The sequence below is a fragment of the Temnothorax curvispinosus genome, unplaced genomic scaffold (genome assembly GCF_003070985.1).
Source record: "Temnothorax curvispinosus isolate PA1 unplaced genomic scaffold, ASM307098v1 QBEX01001321.1, whole genome shotgun sequence".
Taxonomy (NCBI): Eukaryota; Metazoa; Arthropoda; class Insecta; order Hymenoptera; family Formicidae; genus Temnothorax; species Temnothorax curvispinosus.
In genome coordinates this window covers 86,882-110,342 of record NW_020211101.1, presented here as the reverse complement: position 1 = coordinate 110,342, position 23,461 = coordinate 86,882, and the positions used below count along the sequence as shown (strand labels likewise).

General features: G+C 31.6%; 3 protein-coding genes across 12 annotated transcripts; 1 reads left to right on the top strand and 2 right to left on the bottom strand.

Annotated features, from left to right (window-relative positions):
• Positions 1-671: 671 nt before the first annotated feature.
• On the bottom strand, positions 672-2,992 carry LOC112462340. Its single transcript, XM_025028066.1, has 4 exons — positions 2,935-2,992; positions 1,753-1,903; positions 1,335-1,634; positions 672-1,226 (listed from the first exon to the last, which is right to left on the bottom strand). Exons 1-4 carry the CDS (start codon positions 2,990-2,992, stop codon positions 1,157-1,159), a joined length of 579 nt encoding a protein of 192 aa, XP_024883834.1. The 3' UTR covers positions 672-1,156.
• On the top strand, positions 2,456-4,946 carry LOC112462242 (leucine-rich melanocyte differentiation-associated protein-like). Of its 4 annotated transcripts, XM_025027912.1 has the most exons (5): positions 2,456-2,659; positions 3,149-3,286; positions 3,871-4,125; positions 4,238-4,498; positions 4,599-4,946. In XM_025027912.1, coding segments are annotated over exons 2-5 (744 nt in total). In that variant the 5' UTR covers positions 2,456-2,659; positions 3,149-3,284; the 3' UTR covers positions 4,825-4,946. The 4 variants fall into 4 exon arrangements, with proteins under 4 accessions (XP_024883680.1, XP_024883687.1, XP_024883695.1 ...); XM_025027919.1 differs by lacking the exon at positions 3,149-3,286 and having other exon boundaries at positions 2,458-2,659; XM_025027927.1 differs by lacking the exon at positions 3,149-3,286 and having other exon boundaries at positions 2,458-2,715.
• On the bottom strand, positions 4,881-21,668 carry LOC112462210 (peroxidase-like). Of its 7 annotated transcripts, none has more exons than XR_003041637.1 (15): positions 16,249-16,409; positions 15,144-15,274; positions 12,361-12,523; positions 11,480-11,673; positions 9,915-10,091; positions 9,598-9,800; positions 9,026-9,221; positions 8,213-8,410; positions 7,693-7,840; positions 6,816-6,972; positions 6,511-6,681; positions 6,248-6,446; positions 5,980-6,085; positions 5,704-5,872; positions 4,881-5,486 (listed from the first exon to the last, which is right to left on the bottom strand). XR_003041637.1 is itself a non-coding variant. In XM_025027893.1 (15 exons), exons 3-15 carry the CDS (start codon positions 15,268-15,270, stop codon positions 5,755-5,757), a joined length of 2,157 nt encoding a protein of 718 aa, XP_024883661.1. In that variant the 5' UTR covers positions 15,271-15,274; positions 20,957-21,005; positions 21,395-21,618; the 3' UTR covers positions 4,881-5,754. The 7 variants fall into 7 exon arrangements, 6 of the variants coding, with proteins under 6 accessions (XP_024883661.1, XP_024883651.1, XP_024883637.1 ...); XM_025027893.1 differs by lacking the exon at positions 16,249-16,409 and adding exons at positions 20,957-21,005; positions 21,395-21,618 and having other exon boundaries at positions 4,881-5,872; XM_025027883.1 differs by lacking the exon at positions 16,249-16,409 and adding an exon at positions 21,395-21,668 and having other exon boundaries at positions 4,881-5,872.
• Between the last annotated feature and the right edge of the window lie 1,793 nt (positions 21,669-23,461).

The following is a 23,461-nucleotide window of genomic DNA, read 5'->3' as shown; positions in this document are numbered from 1 at the left end:
TACTATCATTAGCATCGCTAACAAAACCGGTAATTTTGTTCCATTCCATCGTAAGTGCTTTCTAATGGCTATATCATCAACTGTAACACTACATAATAAAGTTTTTTTCTTTTTCTGAGCTAGTAGCAGCTTTCCTTCAAGTACTTGCAATGCTGGTTTAGATAATACTATCAACAGACGTAAACCATTTTCGAACAGTGGAAGGATGAGGTAGAGAGAGAGAGAGAGAAAATACTTTTTGTATATATGCATAAGCCTTTGGTGACAAAAATAGAAGAGTTGATGCAAAGGTTCGTAGTTGTAATGTGAATTCTAAGATTTTTTTTTTCTTTGAAATGATTTGTTTAAACAAGGCCTCAGCTACGGGATCCATCGTAGACTAAAGGAAATAAATAATATATAATAAATTAATTTCTAAGTAAATGAAAAATGCAGTAAAATTGATCTATGCTATGTCACACCAAGATTTAGCCAAAGCTGACATTGCAGATTTCTCCTTTTATAAATATAGAGTCCATTGCAAATAATCGCAGTATAGAAAATTTTTTAATAAAATGAAATAAAATTTGATATTAGTATTTTAAATAAAATTACAATTGCTGTATGTATAATTACGACATAAGCGAAGATTTATTAAATTCGATGATTAATTTACTAATTTATTTGCTGTGTTTATTTAAGAAAAATGAAAATAATAAACTTACAGTATGTACATTTACAAAATCTAATCTAATATAATCTAATAATTAATCACAATAATTGAAGATCGACGAATATGTGACGCAGTTCACATGAGCAGGAGATTGTAAAATTCAATAATTATTATTAGGCACCAAGATCTGCCGCAGATTACTGCAAGACCGACATTGATTATTCTCATATTTATATCTCATATTTATATAATTAATGTACTAATTTATTCATTGCGTTCATTAACATCCTCTATATCACTTACGTGTAAGAGTTTTAATTCATCTTCCATTATTAAATTATTCTTAAATAAATGTTTTGTCAACAATTTCAAGCTCGAAACCTTCTGTTTCAACCGTCGAACTTTACGCTGTAAGCACTCAATCTTTTTTTCTTTATTTAATAGCTCTTGTTTTGCAGCGTTCCACAAAGCTTTTCCTCGCATTGATGACTCGGAAAGTTCTTCTCATGTAAGATCAGTTAGTCGAATCTTTTTTGCAGCAATAACTTCAGTCAGTGGTGGTTCTTGTTTCCGCCTATAAAACATTATACATACATATTTACAAAATCATATATTATTTAACTCTAATACTACATAAACAAAAATATTCAAAAACTTAAAATAAAATACATAATATACTTACTTATTTGATGTGGCTAACTCTTCAATACTTGATCGCAATGCTGGTTCATTGGTTGGGATATTACTGGTTTGTATAGAAGAAAATTCTGTCGTGTTCAGAATATTTATTGGAGCACTTATACCAAGATTTATAGTTGGTTTAGTCCCTGGTTTCAGAAACCTTCTTCCATTGACTAGCCCATAACGAAAACATTCAGTGTCAAAATGTCTCGAACAAATGGTTGTTGCTTTTCCTATGACTTCTTCCGATTTTCCGATAATATCTAGCCATTGTTGTCGAGCGATAGAGTTTGACGGAAATCTACAATAAAAAAATAACCCAAAATTCACAAAAGTGTCACATGCGTGATACATAACCTAATCTAATAATTGTTTAATCTAATAATATTTGTAGTTACAAACTATTATTATATACTCACCGATGAAACGACAAATCTTGCGATTTGTCTGATCTCTTTTTGCAGATGAAACACGTGAACACTATATAAAGAATGTTTTTTTCAGAATTAATGTACGACGTCAATTGACGATAAACACACTCTTTATAAAACGAAGAAATGGGTTCATCATCTTTGCAATACGTTTCTTACATCCTCTGGGTGGGGATAAAAGCGACCAATAGAAGCATTAGAAAAAGAGAGCAATTGCCTTTACCTTGTTCCCTCTTTGTCTAATTCTCCGGACACTTTTTGAAGGCTTTTATGTAGTGATCGCGCAGTCCATACTTATATGTCGATGGTTGTGACGTGTCACATAATATATCCCAGCAAACGAAAAAAGATTGAAAAGAATTAAAACGGGATTGCCAGGAATTCAATTAAGGACTTTCCGAATTCCATTTTGTCCAAAAAAGGGATTGAAATAGTTTCAATATCATAGAATTCCTTATTTTGGAAAGAATTTGTCTTTTTTGAATCCCATCCAATTCCGACACAAAAACGTAACGAAATGAATACCACTGAATGCCAAGTTAGGGATTGGAAAGTTTCGTCATGAATTCCATTGAATACCATTGATTCCGTTAACGAAATGAATACCATTGAATGCCAAACTAGGAATTAAAAATTTCCGTATTGAATTCAATGGAATTCAATGGAAACTATTTCAATCCCTTTTTTGGACAAAATGGAATTCCTGGCAATCCCGTTTTAATTCTTTTCAATCTTTTTTCATGGTGCTCTTTGTGGTGGCTCCATCTTGTCTGCGTAAAACGAGTCGTGGGAGAGTTCCTTATCCATTTCGGTGGGAAGATTCGAAAACAAGATAATGTAGGAAAATTCAGCGAATAATTCGAACGTCAGTTCGATTTGAGGAGTGTGTAACACAGTGAGTCCATTGCGTGATGAATTATTTAAGAAAACAAAACACGGGCACAGAAATTAGTTAAGTGACGTCTAAAAAAAATTTCATTTGAATGTTAATAACTATGACGGATTAGTGAGCTATTTTGATGGAAATTGTTTACGTCAATAAGTTACTTATCTCCCGTTTGTTCTCAAGTTTCCAAATGTATATCGCGCATCATCCCAACATATCTTTTGGTGAACACGTGTACTTATATAACCTCTAATACCCTAATCTCTTTCTATCGTTCAAGTCACACCGATTTCGCGTATTCACGGGTCCCGGGTATTCTCGCGATGCTTCTGAGAAGCCCATCTCTCTCTTTTTCTCATATCTTATCATATTTCAATCCAGTATGCGATAACTTCACCTGATCAAGTTGATCCCCAGTGCGAGTTATGTCGTATTCCAAGTCGTTATGAGTATGATAATTTGTTTTATTTAAAAATAAATTTTTCTCTTTGGACGTAGTTACATCTATTCGCGCGATTATCCCATCGTCGGAATTAGATGTTTACTTCAGGTTTATCGATAAGTGAGAAGCGTGGAATACTTTGATCTTTCTATCAGGCTAGCTCATCGTAAAGGTGCAGTTAAAATAAGAGTAATGTGAGTAGGATGCTGCTTGTTTGCTGCTTATGTTTGTGCAGTTTGTTATCTTTGTTCCGTTATCAGTGCTATCCAATAGCATAAATTCTTGTGCAATTAATTGTTAATTATGGTCAATGTGTTATTCTTTTTGGGTTAAAAGAATTGAATACTGTAAAGTTCAGTTTTTATAGTCAGTAATTTTCTTTCAATTACAAGACTTAAATACTTGTAAAATTCAGTTTTTATATATTGAACAATATTATATAATAAACCTATTATATATATTAATTTAACTAAATTTGGATTATTAGTATATTAGATAGTTGTTTATAAATATATATAAAATATAAAATTATGTATATTTATATTCTATATATAATTTATAAAATGATTTGATTAGTAATTCATATTTAAATTATAAAAAAAGACAGAGATTACAGTAATGCACTTGAGTAGGATGTAATTTAAAGTAGATTTTTCGAAGTGTCATATATATATAGTATCTACATTTAATATGTGTGATAGTCTTCCTTTGTACATTTTCTGTTATTTGCTTGCTGTTCTTTTATATAATGCTATTATATTAAGCTTGTGTTTTGCAGGTTGGGTGCTAATAATGAGGAAAACTATTCTCTGGAAGTAGAAGAGACAGAAGAATATGCCATGACTTGTCTGGGAGCGTTAGTATTTGCGGATAAACATTTTCGACAATCATCGACCCCGGATGATTTATCTAAGAACCAAGTTGATTCTTTGTCACTTGCGTACGAAGATCTTTTCACCATGCCATATAACATCATACAAGATTACAGTCTTACTATACAACATTTAGATATCAGTAACAACATGTTTAGTAGGTAAGTAAATATCTGACATTAGTGACAGTAAGATTTGTGAAAGAGACAAAGCTATATTTGTTACATGATAATACATTTAGTAAAGTTAAAACGAATTGCTTTGGCATTTCAGAAACTTGCAGTTTTTATCAGAGTTCGACAATTTAAGGTCTGTCAATTTGGATCACAATAAAATAGATGATATCACTGTATTTCCAAATATACCAAACCTCGAGCTTCTTTGGTTGAATCATAACTGTATAAAAAATCTATATCCCTTTATCAAGAATCTCCATAGAAGCGTACCGAACCTTAAATACTTGTCTCTTATGGGAAACGAAGCGGCACCTAGTTACCTTAACGGTGGAGATTTCTGTGATTATATTCGATATAGGTATGAGAAGATATTTCCTTTAATTTCATATTAGATCATAGAAAAATAATTTCTCTTATTTGATTATTTGTCGCAACTATTGCGTTAAACTTCTAAACAGGTTGTACGTGCTATCTTGGTTCCCGCACTTGGTACACTTGGATGACAGAACTGTGACCGAGCAACAACTACTACAAGCTAAGAAACTATTTAGACGATCATTGCTCGAAGACTTTGTTGTAGTACCGGAATGCATTAAGGATCTGCATAATAAAATGGCTGTATGTTCTAAGCCATCAGCATCTGACAAACAAAGAGTACTGAATGGGACAAATTTGATTGTCTGAATAGTATTAAAGCACGGCTCGGAAGAAGTCCTGACAATGCTTTTTCAGCGACGAGATGAGATTATAATATTATGTATTCCAGTAGAAACATGTGCCAATTACAAAAGCAATACACAAAGGCATTTTGTAGTGTTTTCATACAAAATATAACGTATATAAGCGCATTTAATAGTCACTTCTTATAACAGTTATATCAAAGATGCAGCTATACGAACAAATAACTTATCATATTTATAGATATACGTACGATGCATATCAATTTTGTATTGTGTTCCGCTTGCGTATTTATGTATATATATATGTATATATATGTATATACATATACCGGGTGTTTCATTTTAATCGCCCCAGGCAAATATCTCGAAAAATATGAAAGATACGGAAAAACGTTTCAGACAAATTTGTTTGGTTCGAAGGGGGACATAAGATGGTGTCATTGGTTTGACCTTGAGTGAACGTGCCGAGGTCATATGGAGTTCAACTTTGTTTTTTTAAATGGAACTCTTTATTTTTTATTACATGTTCTTGTAGCTTACCTAAAGAGCTTTTCAAAACCCTATATTTGAGTATTTTTTCATGAAGTACTTTTCGAGTTACAAGGCTTGAAAGTTATTGGGTTGCAATTATGTATCCAACAGAATGGTAGTACATTTGAGCATTTGCTGTAAACCATAATTACACAATTTGACTTCGATGTGACCCTACTTATTGACCGCACTCGTGTCCAATTCTCAACTTCCCGCACTTGTTACACAAATAACTATTATCCTGCAGCCAATTAACATGCTTAAAAAATTTGTTGTACGACACATGAAATATTAGCCATTCAAATTGAATCAAATGTGATTTTTGCTCCTATTCACCAAAGTATTTTCTCACCAAAGAATGTTTTCTCCGGTATCTCTATAGTTGTGGGGTAGGAAGAGAGGCTCATCTCTTCTTGTATAACGGTGTAGTACGATATGTATGACCATGGCTCTCTGGAGCATAATCCTCCCAGAGAGAGAGATCTACCTGCGGGAGCTCGTCGCATCTTCTAAGCGGATTTCTGAAATTTACGTAATTAAAAAACGTTTCTCTCTTTCACATACCTTGATTCAAACTAAACGACAAAAATGAGACAGCAATTAAACTTACACAACCAACTAAACTTACAATTCGGAGATTTGTTGAAATCCTGATCTTTGCACATGCTGAATATTGTCTCCGTTGTCGCAGAGTAGTCGCGATATACTTGACTTCCGTAATTCATTCAATTGTTCTGGATATGAAACACATATAAAATGTTTATATTATATATACATATACGATCGGGATTGTCCCGATTGCGCACATTAACAATCGGACATGACAATATTTCCCGATCGGACACATTTATTGGACTCACTCGCAATCAATATCGTAATAATGATATTTATTGTACCTATAGTAAATGCTATTTTCGAGTCTTCCGTTTCGAACCAGTAACGATCACCGATTCGCGTTTGTTTAAACTGTCTTAACATAATGCACAAGAATGTCGGTCCAGCTAGCGCTCCGTTAACATGATTCTCCAAGGATCCACCGACAGTTAGCTCGACGTCATCTGGACTAATGTACAACGTGGCGAGTTTTTGTATATCCTACAATTTTTAAGTTCATTTTTAATTGAAGATGCATCTGTGTAGAGATATTTGTTTTACTCACCGAAAGAGATATATAGTCAGCAAAATCATTGAAAGTTCTCGCTCGTGATAGTCCGCAATATTCGCGATAATCATTGTATGAAGCGAGCCCATGATCGCGATCCCTTTGGATGTCTATCGCTCTTAGGTCAGACCCGAGGATCTTTCCTCTTCTGAACAAGAACTGTGTAATCTACAAGCGACTATTGTTACAGAAACCTTATTTTATTAAATGCCCTAATCAGGGTGACTTCTTTCCTTTGTCTTTGTCTCTGTTGACAATTGTTTTATTTTTACTTTGAATTTGATTTTTCGACCTATAGATACCTCTTTATCGAAAAATACATCGGTATTTTTTAGTGGTTGATATGTGAAACCCCTTGTCAAATCATCTAGATTGTTGCCCTTCTCTATAATGCCAGGTCTGTTAAAGTGATCGCTCAATCTCAGAGCAGCGAAGGAGGATCGATCTTCCAACACTAAGCTGACAAATAAAATTTGTTATTTTAATAATAAAGTTCACGATAAAATTTATATCATGAGTGCTTCATCGTTCATGTTTGACATATGTAACTGCCACTGACAATTTGATCGCACGGTTGTTCTCATATCATAAGAAGATTAATAATAAACTTCCTGCACGGTTCGTCTTTTCTCTTTTTCTCTCGTGAAAAGAAAATGAGCGAAGATGAATCATGTAAGAAGTTCAGCTAAAAAGAACAGGCCTTTTAACGTCAGAACAAATAAAAGATAACTTTGAAGAGTGATATTTTTATTCGAAAATTTGACTTGCGAAATCGTACAAAACTAGGCGACATTGTATCACTATAATTTACATATAACTGACACGATTTATATGTTTAACCCTCACCACCCATCTAGGATCTTTTTTGACCCTATGTATCTAAAGTGGCGATATTTTCTATTTTATGAAAGAATTATTCCGAGTAATTATTTTCATAGCAATATTTTTATTTTATGTTACTTTTGTTATTAATACATAAAAAGTTTATATATTAAAAATTCATTATTTATATCAAAAACTCCTTTTTTCAATATAAAATAAGCAATTATAATAAAAAATGATCTTACTGGTAACTGGGTTATATGAAATTCTAAAGTAGGTGGGCGGTGAGAGTTAATATATAGTCAGCGTATTGAAAATAATATCGAGACGTATTAACAAAAGTTGTTAAATACTTACTTAAGTAAACCAGCTATATTTGAATGAAAATATCTGAAGGCTGCATTCGAGTGTTCGTTTAGCACGTTCCCGTTGATTGTTTCGTCATAATCATTCACGAAATTCTGAGTATTGTAAGTAATTTGGTTAGCATAGACTTGGCTCGTACCTGCAATATACATTAATTATTAATGTTCCGACCTAAATAGCAAAAGTGTATAACTATTGCAAAAAGGTTGAAATTTCTATTTGGTATTTTTAAATCGGATTTGTATTACTTTCAAAATAAACGAAGCTTACATTTTGAGGGTCGGTATGTTCGAATTATCGACTATCGATCGATACATAATAAGGCCTGTTTGTTTTAGTTCAACTTCTTGCACGATTTATCTTTTCTTTTTTTCTTTCCACGTTGGAGAGAAAAAGCGAAAAAATGAACTGTGCAAGAAGTTCAGCTAAATAGAATAAATATATAACCACAGTATAAGCATCTATCTACTTATATTGTATCTACTTATTATACTATCGTTATAGTTCGAACCTAAGAAGATTGGCAGCCATTCGTAATACGTGATGTACTGATGTTCGGCGATAACAATCCGGCGCGTTTCTTGAAATATTGTTTCGTCAATCCAGTGGGGATTCAAACGCGCTAGATAATCAGCAATGCGATTATGTTCCCTGAGCAGCATAATATGTAAGATCGTCAACTGTGTATTTTGATTAGCTCGCATATCACCTAAAAAAAAATTATTATTATTTCTCAATACGTACAATTTTCTTTCAGAAATAATGTATTTTACGCTCGCAAATTGAATTTTGCAAAAAAACACAAAGCGGGCAAACGTATATGTACTTGGGGTTTGGAACGCTCGCGGAAAATAAAGACAATAAAATTATAACAAAAAACGCACGGATACTTTAAATTATTTTCGGAAACGGATCGATCGTTAACAAACTATTTGTTTTCCAACATAATGGATCTTAAAGATTGTCCTCGCACTTGTACATTTTGGCACAAAACGCAGAAATAATTGTTAAGAATTTTACATTTTACATATGCAAGTAGCCGTGGATACTTCGGATTAGACACACAGCACTTATTCTGGATCTCGACTATCAATAAACTATTTTATTTTTACAGTAGGGAATTTTAGAGATTGTCCTCGCACCCGTATATTTTGTTATTTGTTTATTAATATTAAAATGACTTCTTTGTTATAATTTTAATCTTTTTCATATAAGTATATTTCTTTCTGTCATCATTTTTAATTAGGACAAATTTTTAATTTTTGCTCCAATAACGCTCCAAACTACATATTCAGCTACATGTAAAACGCATGTTTATTCTCACCGGCAGCATAGCATGGCTCGAATTCATATACTGTATCGCATATAGCAGTTTTGTTAGGTGCCGATGGTGGAAATTCTCTGTTATGCTTCAATTCCACATTCAGACGACCGCCGAAACCGGCCCGTAAACTAGCGGCAACTTCATCGCTCGATCCATAAACGAGTGAGAGGTCCAGATAGTGAGTGACTATATTTATCTGGAAAATATTGCATATATGTCAACTGCGAATTAATTAATCTTCCGAAAACCTATCCATGCAAGTTATAACTAAACATAAAGCGTTAAAGATTTAGTAATTGATCGCTCATGTACCCTGCGAATAGATGAAAACTATTAGAGATAAATAAAGTTTATGAAATTAAAATATAACAAACAATACTCATCTAGTTTAAAAATATAAATAAGTGAATAAAAATGACGAGAATAACACGGTATCGCAAGTTTCCAACTGTCTACTGTCGCTTAATGTAACGATCTGACGCATTTTAATTTTCTCATTATCACACTCGCGTATGATGAATAATGAATGACAAATAAATCATAAATGAATGAACGAGATGTAAATGTGAAACCTGTTCCGCCGTGTGTGACTTGTACGGAGACAAACATCTACGATCAAGGTCGGTCGTACTACGGACAAAGTTCAGGCACCGTATGGAGGACACGCTATACACCGGATCGTCATCAGGTATCAGTATCGGGAAACATTGGGGCATCGTCGCCAAGTCTGGTGCTATCTGACCGTCAAACGTGCAACATTGTGTGCTGTGCGATTCTACGATTATAATACGGTCGTGGAAAGATAAATTATCGAGATTCAAAGTGGTCACTCATCATCACTGACGAGTGACACATAGCATTGGCATGTAACAAGAAGTGCAAAACGTACTCGATTGAGTCGTGCCATCGATCAAACCCATGTCGTGCGTTATGACCTGTCCGTATTGCATCGCTAACAGAGTCCATACTACGTCGTCGACATCGCTGTTCGGGAACATGGTGTAACTGACGGTCCGAGCCAACGGCAAATCTGTTCCAATGATCGATCCCGACGGTGCTCGAATTCCTGTGTTAAACAAATTTTAAAAGAGACAAAGGATTCAAAAATTATCAAATTTTGCTGCAAAGATAGTCTGCGAAAAAATATCGATATTTATCGACTAAAAAAAGGTATTCTACAACTTGATAGTCGACGCGATTATCAAATTTTAGAAAGTTCACATGTTATTTTCATTATATTATAGATATATTAAAAAGTTATGTATACATAACGAATATATTTCGCACTAGATTTGAAAATGTCGGAAATTAAGTCTAAACTAGTTTTACATAGTTTCATCATATTACGGTTCGACTCGTGCAAAATCGACCAATAAATTTTAACAATTAACATAAATAGGAATATACAAACGCGCATTTCGATTTATAGATCTATAAATTGAAATGCCGATTTGTATATTCCTATTTATGTTTATCGTTAAAATTTATTGACGAAATCTTTCGGTGAAATCTATTTTGCAATTGAAATAAATTTTTTGTAAAAAATGAGACCAGTATTTATCGGTTGCTTCGTAATGTGGTGGATGTAATATAATATATGGTAACGCTATGATGAAATTTTTTTTGGAGAACAATGTCATAACTACAACTTTCCAAATTATCTGAAGAATTTCTAAATTAAAGAACTTTCTAAATTATCTGAAAAACTATTTTTTGTAACACTTTAATTCCTTTTATAATACGGAAAGACATTTCGTCAAAGGTAATAATTTTAAGGAAATTATATTGTAGATGAAGAATTATATATATAAAATTTGTAGAAATCTCGAAACACTTTCTTAGATCCCTCTCTGTATACAGAAAATATTATATCCACACATATGTGTATTAATTATAAAATTTTATCAGAATTTCTACATTATCAATTAAATTAATTTGTATATTAGGCGATACATAAATCATGTTCCAATATGGTGTTTGTACTTCGGTGTGGTAACAAAAATCACATGAGTAAGCAAATAAGTAGGCCTCGAAATCTTTTTCGCAATTAGAAACCACTTGTTTATCGCTTGTGCCAAGCTGACCGTAACAAAATTTAGAACGAAATACCATTGACGCAACAAATCGATATTATCTGATATCACTGATCTAAGCCTTTCTTTATCACTTAAAATTTTTACAGTTTGTTGAATAAAGATACAATGTAATTTTTTTATGTAGCTATTACTTTCACCAAAATAATTAATATGTTGCAAATCTCTTTGTTGTAAACTTCTAGTCTTTTTCACTTTAGAATTTAAAATAAATTTAAAAAGACATTTAACATTTATGAATCATTGTTGTGTACTTTTTTACGAGTGTTATTAAAAATTTGATATTTGCATGCTTAACGATAAAAGAAACATTATTAGAAATGGGATTAATTATATGATCAAATAAAATACGATTATTTACCATCGCTGTAACGCGGACGTATGAGTCTTCCATATCTTGTATTGGCCAGACCCCAAGTAGGATTTCGAAGATTATTGCAAGAACCGTCATAACTTCGATATCGCGATTGCTGACAAACTTTGGGAAAAGTGTCGCCGCACTTAATTTGTTGATGAACATCGTTGCTCGTATTTTGACCAGAAATGAAAGGAAAGCTTGAACAAATAAAACAGTAAGTAAGACAAATTTTTTTTATTACACATGTAATGACACAAAATATAGTTCTTTATATAAGCTTTATTAGCTCTCTATAACCCAATTTTTTTGTCAAAAAAATTATATAACGTGAAACTAGCAAACATTAACCTTCGAATAAAACTAACAATTAATTTAGAATTTAAAATTTTTTTTTATAATCACTCTAGTATAAAAAGCAAAAACTGTAAATTGTGATAAACAAACTCTTTGATTTCGAAAGTGTGGTAGAACAATAAGATGCTAAGCTAAATTGCAGCAAAAAATGAAATAAAACTGAAAAATACATATGTACACTGAGAAAAAAAATGTGTCAATCTTAAGAAATATTTAGTTCGATACGTTCAACTAAACATTTTAGTTAGTTAACTAAACATTAGTTGAATTAATTAATTATTGATTATAAAGAAACGAAATAAATTGTTGAAACAACTAATATTTAGTTAACTAACTAAAATGTTTAGTTGAACGTATCGGACTAAATATTTCTTGAGATTAACAATTTTTTTTCTCAGTGTATGAGTATGTGACTTTAAAGTTATAATATATATTCGTTGTAGAGAGGGATAATATGCTATTATCTTGCACTTAAACCTAATTTTTTTGTACATTTCTTGTTTTTACATTTACATTATTTATTGACTTACTTGGAATTTGAGAAGTCCAGCGAAGATGGAAAGTATGAAAACGTCGGATTTGGAGAATGATAGACAGACGGGCGATAGGAACCAGAGAAATGATTTTGAACCTTAAACACGTTGTAATACGAAGTTTCCGATCCTTCTAAATCCGGAAGTTTCCTTTCTTGCTCTTTTAAACAGATCATATATGTGCAGATGTAAATTTTATGTGTAAAAGAATATAGCATATGTGTAAAACAGGAAATATGCCCTATTAATAATAGTTGCAATCAGCTTACTTAAGTTTTCAATTTCTCGGCGATATTAAAGAACCTTGATTTACTTTCAATAGTTTTATAAACGATCGTCTTTAGATTTCATAATGTTAGCAATCGTTTCGCCAAAAGTAACTCCTCTAAAATTTTCCCACGCAAGACGATCAAGTATTTTATTCACAATAGAAGACATTTATCTTCCCCTTTGTATAGATATACCGCACTCGATGCTAAGCAAGATATCCTTTCGTTTATCGTATTTGCTGTTGAATACGGCAGCGATCGCTGCTGTTGAGACGATTAATGTAGATTTATCAATAAAACCGGTAGACTCGTGATTTAAACAGATCCGCGAGCGCGGGAGAACCTTTCACCATTTACGACCGTAAACGTTAAATGTTACGTCGACGACAGATATAATCGGTTCGTGCCGTCGTGCATAATGAATCATTGGGATAAATGTTTAATTTACAAGAACGTCGCGTTTTGTTAAATTACTCGATTGGAGATCTCTTGATGCATTCTTGCGTCGAGAGAACTTCCCTCCCGGAAATGATTCTCTTTTTGATAAATCGACGACATTAATGAATCGTGAGCTATGTGCGATCGCAGAACATTGAGTAACGGGATAATTTTTCGCAACATTTGGTTCACCGTTTAAATGTTATACTAGCGACAGGCTGTACCGTCACGATTCGATAATTTCTTGGCACACACGGTGCAATGTGTTTCGAATGCTGTTTACCAAATATACCTAGTCGTTGAACCACATATGGACGCAACGCGCTGATGTGAGTTTTAAAGAAAAATCATCTAATTGTAAGTCTTCCATATTAAGAAACAGAAGAATAGTACTTTCAATTTTTTAAAATTTAAATTTTATTTCTGTACAATGTTTAATATAGGTACTTTTACGTTAATGTAACACGCACGTCGCAGAAGTGGTCCAAAACATGTTGAAGCCATTTTGCATAGCCAGTTTGCGCATGTAATTTCACGTGAATGCATTTCGCGGCTAGATAGTTCCGCGTAGATGGAGAATCCTTGATTGCTCCAAGTAACCTTTCATTTGCCCGATTTTGCATCGCCACCAGACCTTCTCTCGAAAACGTAACGTGCCTTTCAGCAGTGCGCACGCGTGCATTTTCTATCTCACGAGCTATTTCTTGCCATTAACTCCCACCTGTTACACAAAGAACGTGCAACGCATGTATACGCCGCGGTAACAGTTTCTCTGCCCGTGTCGACCGTCACGATTATTGATCTTGTTATTATACTGTTAGAGAAAACGAACATATTACAACTAGATCATGTAACATTCTCCGTAAACTTTCATAATAATTGACGCAAAGTACTAAATACCTTCAACGGATCAATCACAAGAAAAGCATGTCAAGATGAAAGTGCAGTTTGCTAACTGGACCAGTATTGATATCATGACAAATAGTTTTGTTTATCAAGTCTAACAAAGTTATTAATTTTAGGCTAGGGTTATTAATTTTTCTGATAAGTTGCATGCTTAAAGATAGCAATTGTAAATTATACGAAAAACCATTATTAAAGTATATGTGATAATCTTATGCCAGAAGTAAATTGCATGGTTCTATGTCAGAAAACATTTGACATAATTTTTTGTTATGGTTTCAAGTTAATACAGTTAGCTATATTATTTAGCACATTAGTTATATATTGTATCTGAAAGTTTTAATAAAATAATTGAATAAATGAATATAAAATAAATGTAGTCTGTTTTTTAACTAAATTGTCATTTCGAAAGGTGTACAATACAGGATGAGGCACCTAACTTTATCGGACACACTGTTAATAACAGTTACCTATGTTAAGGAATAGACGATTGTAATAACAATAATAATAAGCTGAGATGCTTTTTATGTTGATAAACATAAAGATCTTGAGTATCTCATTATCTATAATGGTGCGTCTCCACCTGCGAGTAAGAACTCTCGAGAGCAAAAAGAAAGAGAGAGAGAGAAAGACTCTTGAGTCTCTCTCTCTTTCTCTCTTGTTGCTCTCGAGAGTTCTTACTCGCAGGTGGACACGCACCATTAGGATTAGGGCCGACAAATGATAATACACTTTTACTCAGAATTCAACATATTTTTTAACTACACGACATAAAAAATATAACATTCGGTTTAAAAAAATAAAGTTGACTTTCAAATCTTTAAAACATCTCCACTTATAAAAAATGATCCTTTCTAAATCACGCAACTCTTGCATGTAACAATTTTTCATACAATGCATAATTTATTATAATTATTCAAGATGCACAAGTTAGTATTTTACTCTATATAAAAATATAAATTATTATTTTGATACATTATAAGAAATTACTTTTTATTGAATTTTTTTCAAATCTGGATCATTTTACGTGTTAGGTACACACTTCGTAGTAATATAAGTAATTACAAAAATACATAATATTTTAACAATATTAAAACTTGAACTTATTTTTATTAAATTAGTATAAAAATTTTATGTCATTTCTGCGCTCGAGATAAAAGTAATAATTACCTCTGTGCGACGAAGTAGTCTGTTTCTTTGTCGTGGAGTCTTCGGTGTTTACAATTGCTAACAAACTGTTCTGCAAAAGCACTGCAATGAGGAAGACTACAATCCAGAGATTATTTCGATTTCGCATGTTTCTGAAATAAAAATATGAAATTGTATTTATAGATAAGATAATTTTTAATATTATATTTGAAATTGTATTACTTATTCGAATAACAGGGGCTTTGAGAGTTCAACGCGGTTGAGGGTATGTAAGTTAATGCTATACGACGTTTAATCTTTAACAACTAATAAAAGATACATAATTATAAATCGCACGTTTTGGTTCTTTTTGTAATTTTTATTTATTAGATAGATAAAAATGCCTTTAAAGATAGATAGATAACCTGTGTTTTTAAGATAAAAGTATGATTTCATTACAAATTATTGTTTGGCTGACATACAATGGCAATGTTCTTGTATCCATGCTTTAAGAAATTGTTCCAATTATTTGACTTCAATGCTTAGTTTTACGTTTTTTGAGCTGGTGAATAAGTAACTTCACTTCTCTTTTTGTTCAAGTTATGACTGTCACTTTAATTTCGATTATATCATAAATTATGATCATTAATCAAGTTTTACTTTCTCGTCGAAAATTATGCCATTTTTAAACCTTCAAGTTTTAAATTACTCTCTTGTTTCTTGGAAAACGTGAAATCATTTTGATTTAATTGTTACCGCATCTCTGATAATGGCTCAAAGCGGAGCCAAAACGTCTGATTTATAATTATATATTTTATTAGTTGTTAAAGATCGATATAACGTTAACACATTGTTAACCGCGTTGAACTCACAAAATTCCTCTTTACTTGTCTTTTACTTTGTTATAATTTTATTATCAAGAAGCTCTTGTTATTTAATTATACGATTATTATTATTAGACTTATTATTTGATCATTACTGGCATTTATAATTTAACTTTTTCCGGATGCCTACGTAGAAATCCGTGATATAATATTTCGAAACGATATCATTGTGAAATTATTTATTACACATACAAAATTAAGGACACTACTCATTTCAAATTCCTAATTAAATTGTGAAAATATTAAGGTGAGTAACCACCAACTGTTGTTTGCAAACATTTATCCAGAAAAAACACATTTAAACAAAATGTTCACAAGCATTCGTAAACATTTGTTAAAAATGCTTTTCTGGTGGGTATCCTTTACAGAGTTACTGAACGTAGATTTTACGCGGAAACCAATATTGTAGTTCCATACGGTACGATCTCAAATTAAAACTATTTTACGAAGCTTGCTAAGCAGCTGCTTTTATAGAATGCCAGTTGAATATATTGTTTCTACTAAATAGCCCCTTATGCATTAGAAAATGAATTTATGAATGAATAAGCAGATGACACGAACGCTATTAGTTTACCTTGGTACTATTTTCATCTTCATGGTGATAACAGTTTCTGAGACTACACGCGCAACTCTTCCGAATAAAGTTGAATATTCCGATATATCTTTTTCGTGCAAGACGCCACAAGTATATAAATTTCAATTTTTTTCCTAATAGATTATCATTAGGAATTTTTACAGCTGCAGTAAATTCATGAAAAGATAACGTTCTGCGAAAGAACGTCTTATTTTCTGGCTTGTGTGTTTACGTTTTCTTGTGTTGATCATCCATCTCACTGACATTGCGACGTTGCAACTCAATTTCTCGTTAATGCATGGAAATCTAACCGCATTTGCGGTTCACTTCCCGAATGCAATTTACATGCCTTTTTCACGTGATATATGCATCAAGATGTGCGTATAATGTTAATGGAGTTTGTGAAGATCGGACGTATACGAACGACAAAAAGATGCGTGGCGCATCGCTACATTATACGTATGCATCGTTTCGAATCATTATCGCTGTGATGACGCACAGTATTAACTATAAATTAGTGGATTAATCTCATTGTCAGATATTTCCTTTGCTGCACGTGACTTTATTAAATTGCTCTAAAGTTAACGTACCGTTATCATAATTTTATATATGTGCGCTGGTCACAGAAAGAAGAAGTCTGTGCGGCGCTGGTGTGTGTCTAAGCATAATATAATCCGATAGAATCTAATCAGTATGTACATAGAAAATTAATCACTATCTTGAAATAACTTAATTCTAGGAAGTAAACCACATTACACAATTTTTATAATATTTTGCATACTTGCAATTAATTTTAATAAGCAAGATATACTTTTGGTTTTCTTAATAAATTGATTGCTGTTGCGCAAATCTTTAAATGCCGACAAAAAAGTAAGGAAGATGATTGATTATTTAATATACATATATGTTATGCAAATAGAGACTCGATTGCATCTATTTTACATTTCTAATTACAATAATATTGTAATGAATATTTTTATATCGCAATGTCGATTACAAAATATGCGTAATAATATGCCTCTACGCGCGCGGAGGTATATTTGTACTGCATGTATAGCGACACATTATGAGACAGCACAAAATCGTTCGTATAAGTTCTAAGTGACGCTTGATTACGCGTACGGTACCAGAAATTAGTGTCGTAATAGCGTAACAGTAACAATAGCAATTGAAGTCAGCAATCGTGTATTGCCTTACTTTTAACACTCTTTGCGATATCATATACCTAAAGTCAATTAATTTCTTATGACGTGGTCAATCTGAAAGACATAACGTTACTGTTGTCGTCATTTGTTATACATAATCAATCTAGAAGTAAGAAATAATATCAAAATAATAATTACAATAATAATTGTTTTATTGAAATCTTCCTTAAGTTATCTCATGCCACATGTTCAATTCTTAATAAGCAAAGCAAATCTTTGAAGTTATATCGATATCTAGAACTATTTTTCGTACATTAAAGAGAAAAATTTGAATCTGTTTAATGTAAAATTATTTTCATAATTTATGCAATACAGAATGTTAGGTTCTTTGAGCCTTGGAGGATGACTTTAATAGATTACAGATGACGTTGCAGTCTATTATTTACTAGCGAAAAATTTACAAAAGGTCCAGAAGTTACAGTTTTCTATTTTTAACGTTAATATTAGATGTCTGATTAATAAAGATTCAGATTTAATTTTAAAATGATGTTGTCTCGGGTATAGCGCCTTTATAAATATTTTCGCAAAATTTATCTCGGATCAGCGATGCTCGATATTCGATATCGCTTTTATGCATAAGCATCCTCTCCTCGGAAGGGCCACGCGAGGTCACGTTTCTCACGCTACTATCTCATTTCGCGTATATATCACACGGAATCAATGTCGCGTGAAAAACAGTTTAATCACAGAAGCAAGGGCGTGATTGTGCGCGATTGCCTTCCGGTTACGACTATAGCCTTCGCGCGCATGTAAAGGAGGTTTTCTCCATTTATTGGCAACAATTTGCACAATCTGTGGCAACTCATACCCCATTGTCGAAGGCCGACGCTTTGTATTGTACAGTTGCGAGTAACAATGACGCGGATTTCGATTAGATTTTTCTCGTTACCAACGTTTATTCGTGACTGTCATCTTTCTGTACTAGTTCTAGTGGGATAGGTGTAATTGTATGTTGCGAATGCTTACCCGGTAAAAAAAACTTTAGCTGAACTATCAAGCACAAAAAAATGCAAATTTCATGCAAGATAAATTAGTTATTCAGTAATTCAAAAATATCATTTTTAGATAATACTCTGAATATATTAGGTATATTTAGATAAAAGATTTTGTTTTAAATCTGTGCAACATTATACTAATTTATTATAAGCTATTCCAAATAAAGCTTCGATTAAATATAGCGACTTAAAACTCTTGTTTTCTTATACTGCAGTTTCATTGAATTATGACGTAAAAAGCGTAGCGCAAAAATTAATTAATTTTTATATACAATATTACAAGAAGAGAAATTAATATGATTTCTCACTTCTGATGTTATGACATAATATTACTGCAATAAGGAAACGAGAATCTTAAATCAACGAATGTTAGAAGTATAACTCGTGTAATTTAATAAGTTTTAAACTTGCAGTTACCATCTAATAAATACCGTAAATTTCGAGTAAATGATTCGATCATGCTCGTACGCACGAAAGAACCGGCGGAATTTACACTTAACGAACAAGAAAACTGTGAGGTAACTTCACTGGAAATGCATAGTAACTACAGTTGCAGTTAAATGTTAACGAGTTGCTTGTGCATCTTCAAAATTTATTAAGTGAAAATTCACTGTAAAACATCGCATATTAAAAGTTACATAAATTATAATAATCAAACAGAGATATCCAGTATCAAAACGTGAATATTAGTTAACTTAATATTAATTAATTTTAATTAATTAATTTAATTTAATTTTTATTCTTTTCTATGCAAGTTATTTTTAATCGATGCAATTAGGCAAATTTATTAAATTCAATTCATGACGTTTTGACATAAATTTTTGTTTTTTTCAAGTATGACTTATATAGTCATAGATTCCATAATATAATAAACTCACAAAAAGTCTCAATAATTATGACATTGTGCCTAAACGACGCTATAAGTCTAAAAACTGAATTATTAAAAGGTAAGTCAAAGTAATATACCAATATGAAAGTCAAAATTAAAAGAAAGATCGCTGAAATGTTTTTCATTAAGAAGTATAATAAGAAATATAAAGAAGTACTGCACGATTAATCTACAGAAAGACACTGAAAATTTGATTGAGCACGATAGAGCAATTAACGCTGCATAGTCTTTTGTTTTCTTCGATTTCTTGCACTGTATTTACGACAACTTTAACTATTAACATTTGTTATCTTTGTTTGCTTACTTTAACTAGTTTATCATTGTCATGTGCCATGGTTTTGACGTGCTTCTCAACATGAATTCCATCCACAATATAATTTCGAGACATTAATATTATTACACTTACCAATTTTACATTTATGTAATGCACAAAATATGTAAGCCTTGCAATTTTATATTAATTTTGATTTTTATATTACTTTTTTATAATTCAGCTTTTAGATTTGTGACATAGTATTTAGGCACAATGCTATGATTATTGAGATTTTTTTGTGAGTCTATGATATTACGGAGTCTATGACTCTAATTCACTTGAAAAGTATAAAAATTCATGGTTAAAACATCGTAAATTTAATAAATTTGGCCAATTAGATTAATTAAAAATTTAATTTACGCCCAGGTAGCAGGGCGACGTCAAATGAAGTATTAATAACGTTTTAATGACGTCAATCTCTAACGTCAATAAAACGTCATTAAGACGTCTTTAGATGTCATCCTGCTACCTGGACGTTAATTATTTACTGACAAAGAAAATGTCATAGTTTTTATTTTAAGTTTTTTAATGTTTTAGACTTACGTGATATGTATATTTTTATTAATTGTGTATTAATAAACTGCATATTTTTGTTATAAGATATATTATTGCAATACACATAACGATGCGCATCGACATGATTTTCCAGATTATATGTAATTATGTAATATTTTTAAATTTTATATTATATAAAATAAACAATTGCAATTATTATATACCTTACTTCAAAATGTCTTTTCTAATGTACAGGATTAACACACACGCAAGAGTAATCTTAGATATCCGCATTAACTTCAAAGATTTGATTCGATTCATTTCTCAATGAATCGTAGCGCCATAATTTGATGCTGTAATTAAAGCACTTGTATATACAGGAAACAGCCAAAGTTGACGCTTTGGACCACATACTTTCGTAATTATTGATCACAGGTAAACAATTAAATCGACTAATGAGGAATCACCTCGCATGTGTATATACATATATGGAGACTTACAAGGTTCAGCCAAATCGTTTATGTATCCCGGCAGCGTATAACATTTATGCTAAAAGGTAATTAACAGTAATTATACTAGACTATATTTTTAATTACTCTGATCATGATTCTTAACATGTATTATTTAGGAATTTGACCTCTAGTACGAGCAAATGTCACTTTTATTTGACTCCGTTAACTTGGCAGAGAAATACTTCTTTTAAAAGAATCAAGATTTTTTAATGTTCAATAATTTTTTCAAGAATTTAGTTATAATTTACATATGGGAATAAAAACAAAAATTTAAAGCTCATCCAGAATGCAGGTAAAATGTGATAACTTAAAATTAGATTAAAATTGGTACAATTTTATCGTTTAACTTTTGTTTCTATGCTGGAAACACAGGAATCTTACATTTATTGTTTGTAAATGTAAATGCCCATAGAAAATATTACTTACTTTTTTTGTTTTAGTCTCTGATCAATGTAAAGGAGACTGAATCTCGTACGATTGAATCTCGGTTCGACCTTAGAAGGCAGTAGGGGTGTTGTGTATGCGTTGAAAACTACTTGAAGTAAAGTAATCTTGATAGTGATAATTGCTATATAGGTAATGTTTCGACACGTGTTGACGGGAACAACTGAACGAGCAACAGATACGAGTCGAACTTTATAAATGACGGGAGAAAGTAGAGGGACACTACCTCGTCGACAACTCCACGTTGCCGAAAGCTTAGTTGCCTATATATCGATTGTGTAATTTAAGAAAGAATTATTTTATATATTATATATAATTATGTATATAATATGTATAGAATTAAATTCTATAAAATTATATTTTGCCAGAAAATACAGGATATCTCAGAAGTCCCGGAACGGTTAAATATGTCAAAAAAAGTGGAAGATATGGCAAAACGTTTTAGACAAAAGTTGTATTTAAAAAGATCTATTTACTGACCTTATCAGTTTGACCACAGGTAGCGTCGTTAGGGTCAGGGTCACTTTGAATTTTTTAAATTGGATTTTCTATTTTTTATTGCGTATTTTTGTAGCCCTTGTCGAGACATTTCAAAACACTATAATAAAGCTATTTTTCGTTAAAAATTTCCTAAAATATTTTAAATTTTGTCACAATATTTTAAATATGAAATATTATGTAAAGTACTCACACTGCTCACACTTTTTGATGACTTTACTTTGATACTTTTATACGTGGAATAATGAATAGATACATAAACATTAACGTTTATAAATATATTCATAAATTATTCATGCACATTAATATTCATATACATTTAAACAAAGTAGCTATTACATTTTCTCAGATTTTTTTACCTGTAACGCTCTTACTAAATGCAATAGCGTTTTGCACATGTTACAAATATATTATTAATAAGATTCTGAAATAATCTTAATGATAATATTATATAACATAATTATTATATAATATTGTTATGTAATATAATTATTATATAATATAATTATAATCTTCCGAAATAATCTGCTTCTTATTATTTGTATCCTCCAAAAGTTTAATTTTTCATAATTAAACAATATAAGAATTAAAATAAGATATTAAAAACTTTCTTTGAAATACGCAATAATTTTAGTTGGTATGAACAACATTTTTATATTAAAAAATTATTATTTTCCACTTTCAGACCACTTTGGTCGGTCATATCACGATCTCAAGAGACAGATTCGTATTCTATACGATATCGGGAGATGTAATAAAAACGACAAATAAATCGCAGATTATGCGACCTTACCAAAAGATAGGTAAATCTAAAATTGAAGCAAATAGATCTTACCTGATCTTCCCTGCCAGAGATAAAAAATTCAGCCTCGACGAATCTATTTGCTTTTGCAAATTTATAAACTATTCCGAAAGACGCATAATCTGAAATGTTTGTCGTGTTGAAGAAAATATAGAAGATCATTTTAGATTTATACAGGGTGCCCCATTTTATTTCTGACGGTCCATCAAAGATCCATAATTTTGATCGCATATAAAGCTAAGTCTAATCAACCGAATTTAAAAGAATTATATATGAAATGGGGGTAGAAAAGACTGAAAAATATAATAAAATTAGAAATAGATAGATATCTCCAAATTTGCGGAAGTTAATATGTTCAGAGTGTTCTAAAATGTCAAAATATTGCATTAAAATCGCATGTCCGTACGTATATATGTGTATGTGCAGATTTGATGTCCGTGTTTGCTCTAACTTCCGTAAATATTGAGATATCGGGCTGTTTTTTTTTATCAATAGAGTATCATTCATGGAAGGTTGGTATTGAATTTGGCGATGATCGGTAAAGGGGTTCTTCTTTAAAAAAATTTTGAATTTTTTTAGAAATGTCCGTGGTTGCTCTAACTTCCGCAAATTTGAAGATATCTACAGCGCAATATAAAAAGTCGATGTTAATGCAATCAAATAAAAATTAACGAAAATGTAGATAACATAAATACTAGTAGGGGAGACCGGGGCTAACTCGACACTATTTTTTCAAAGGCAATATTTCA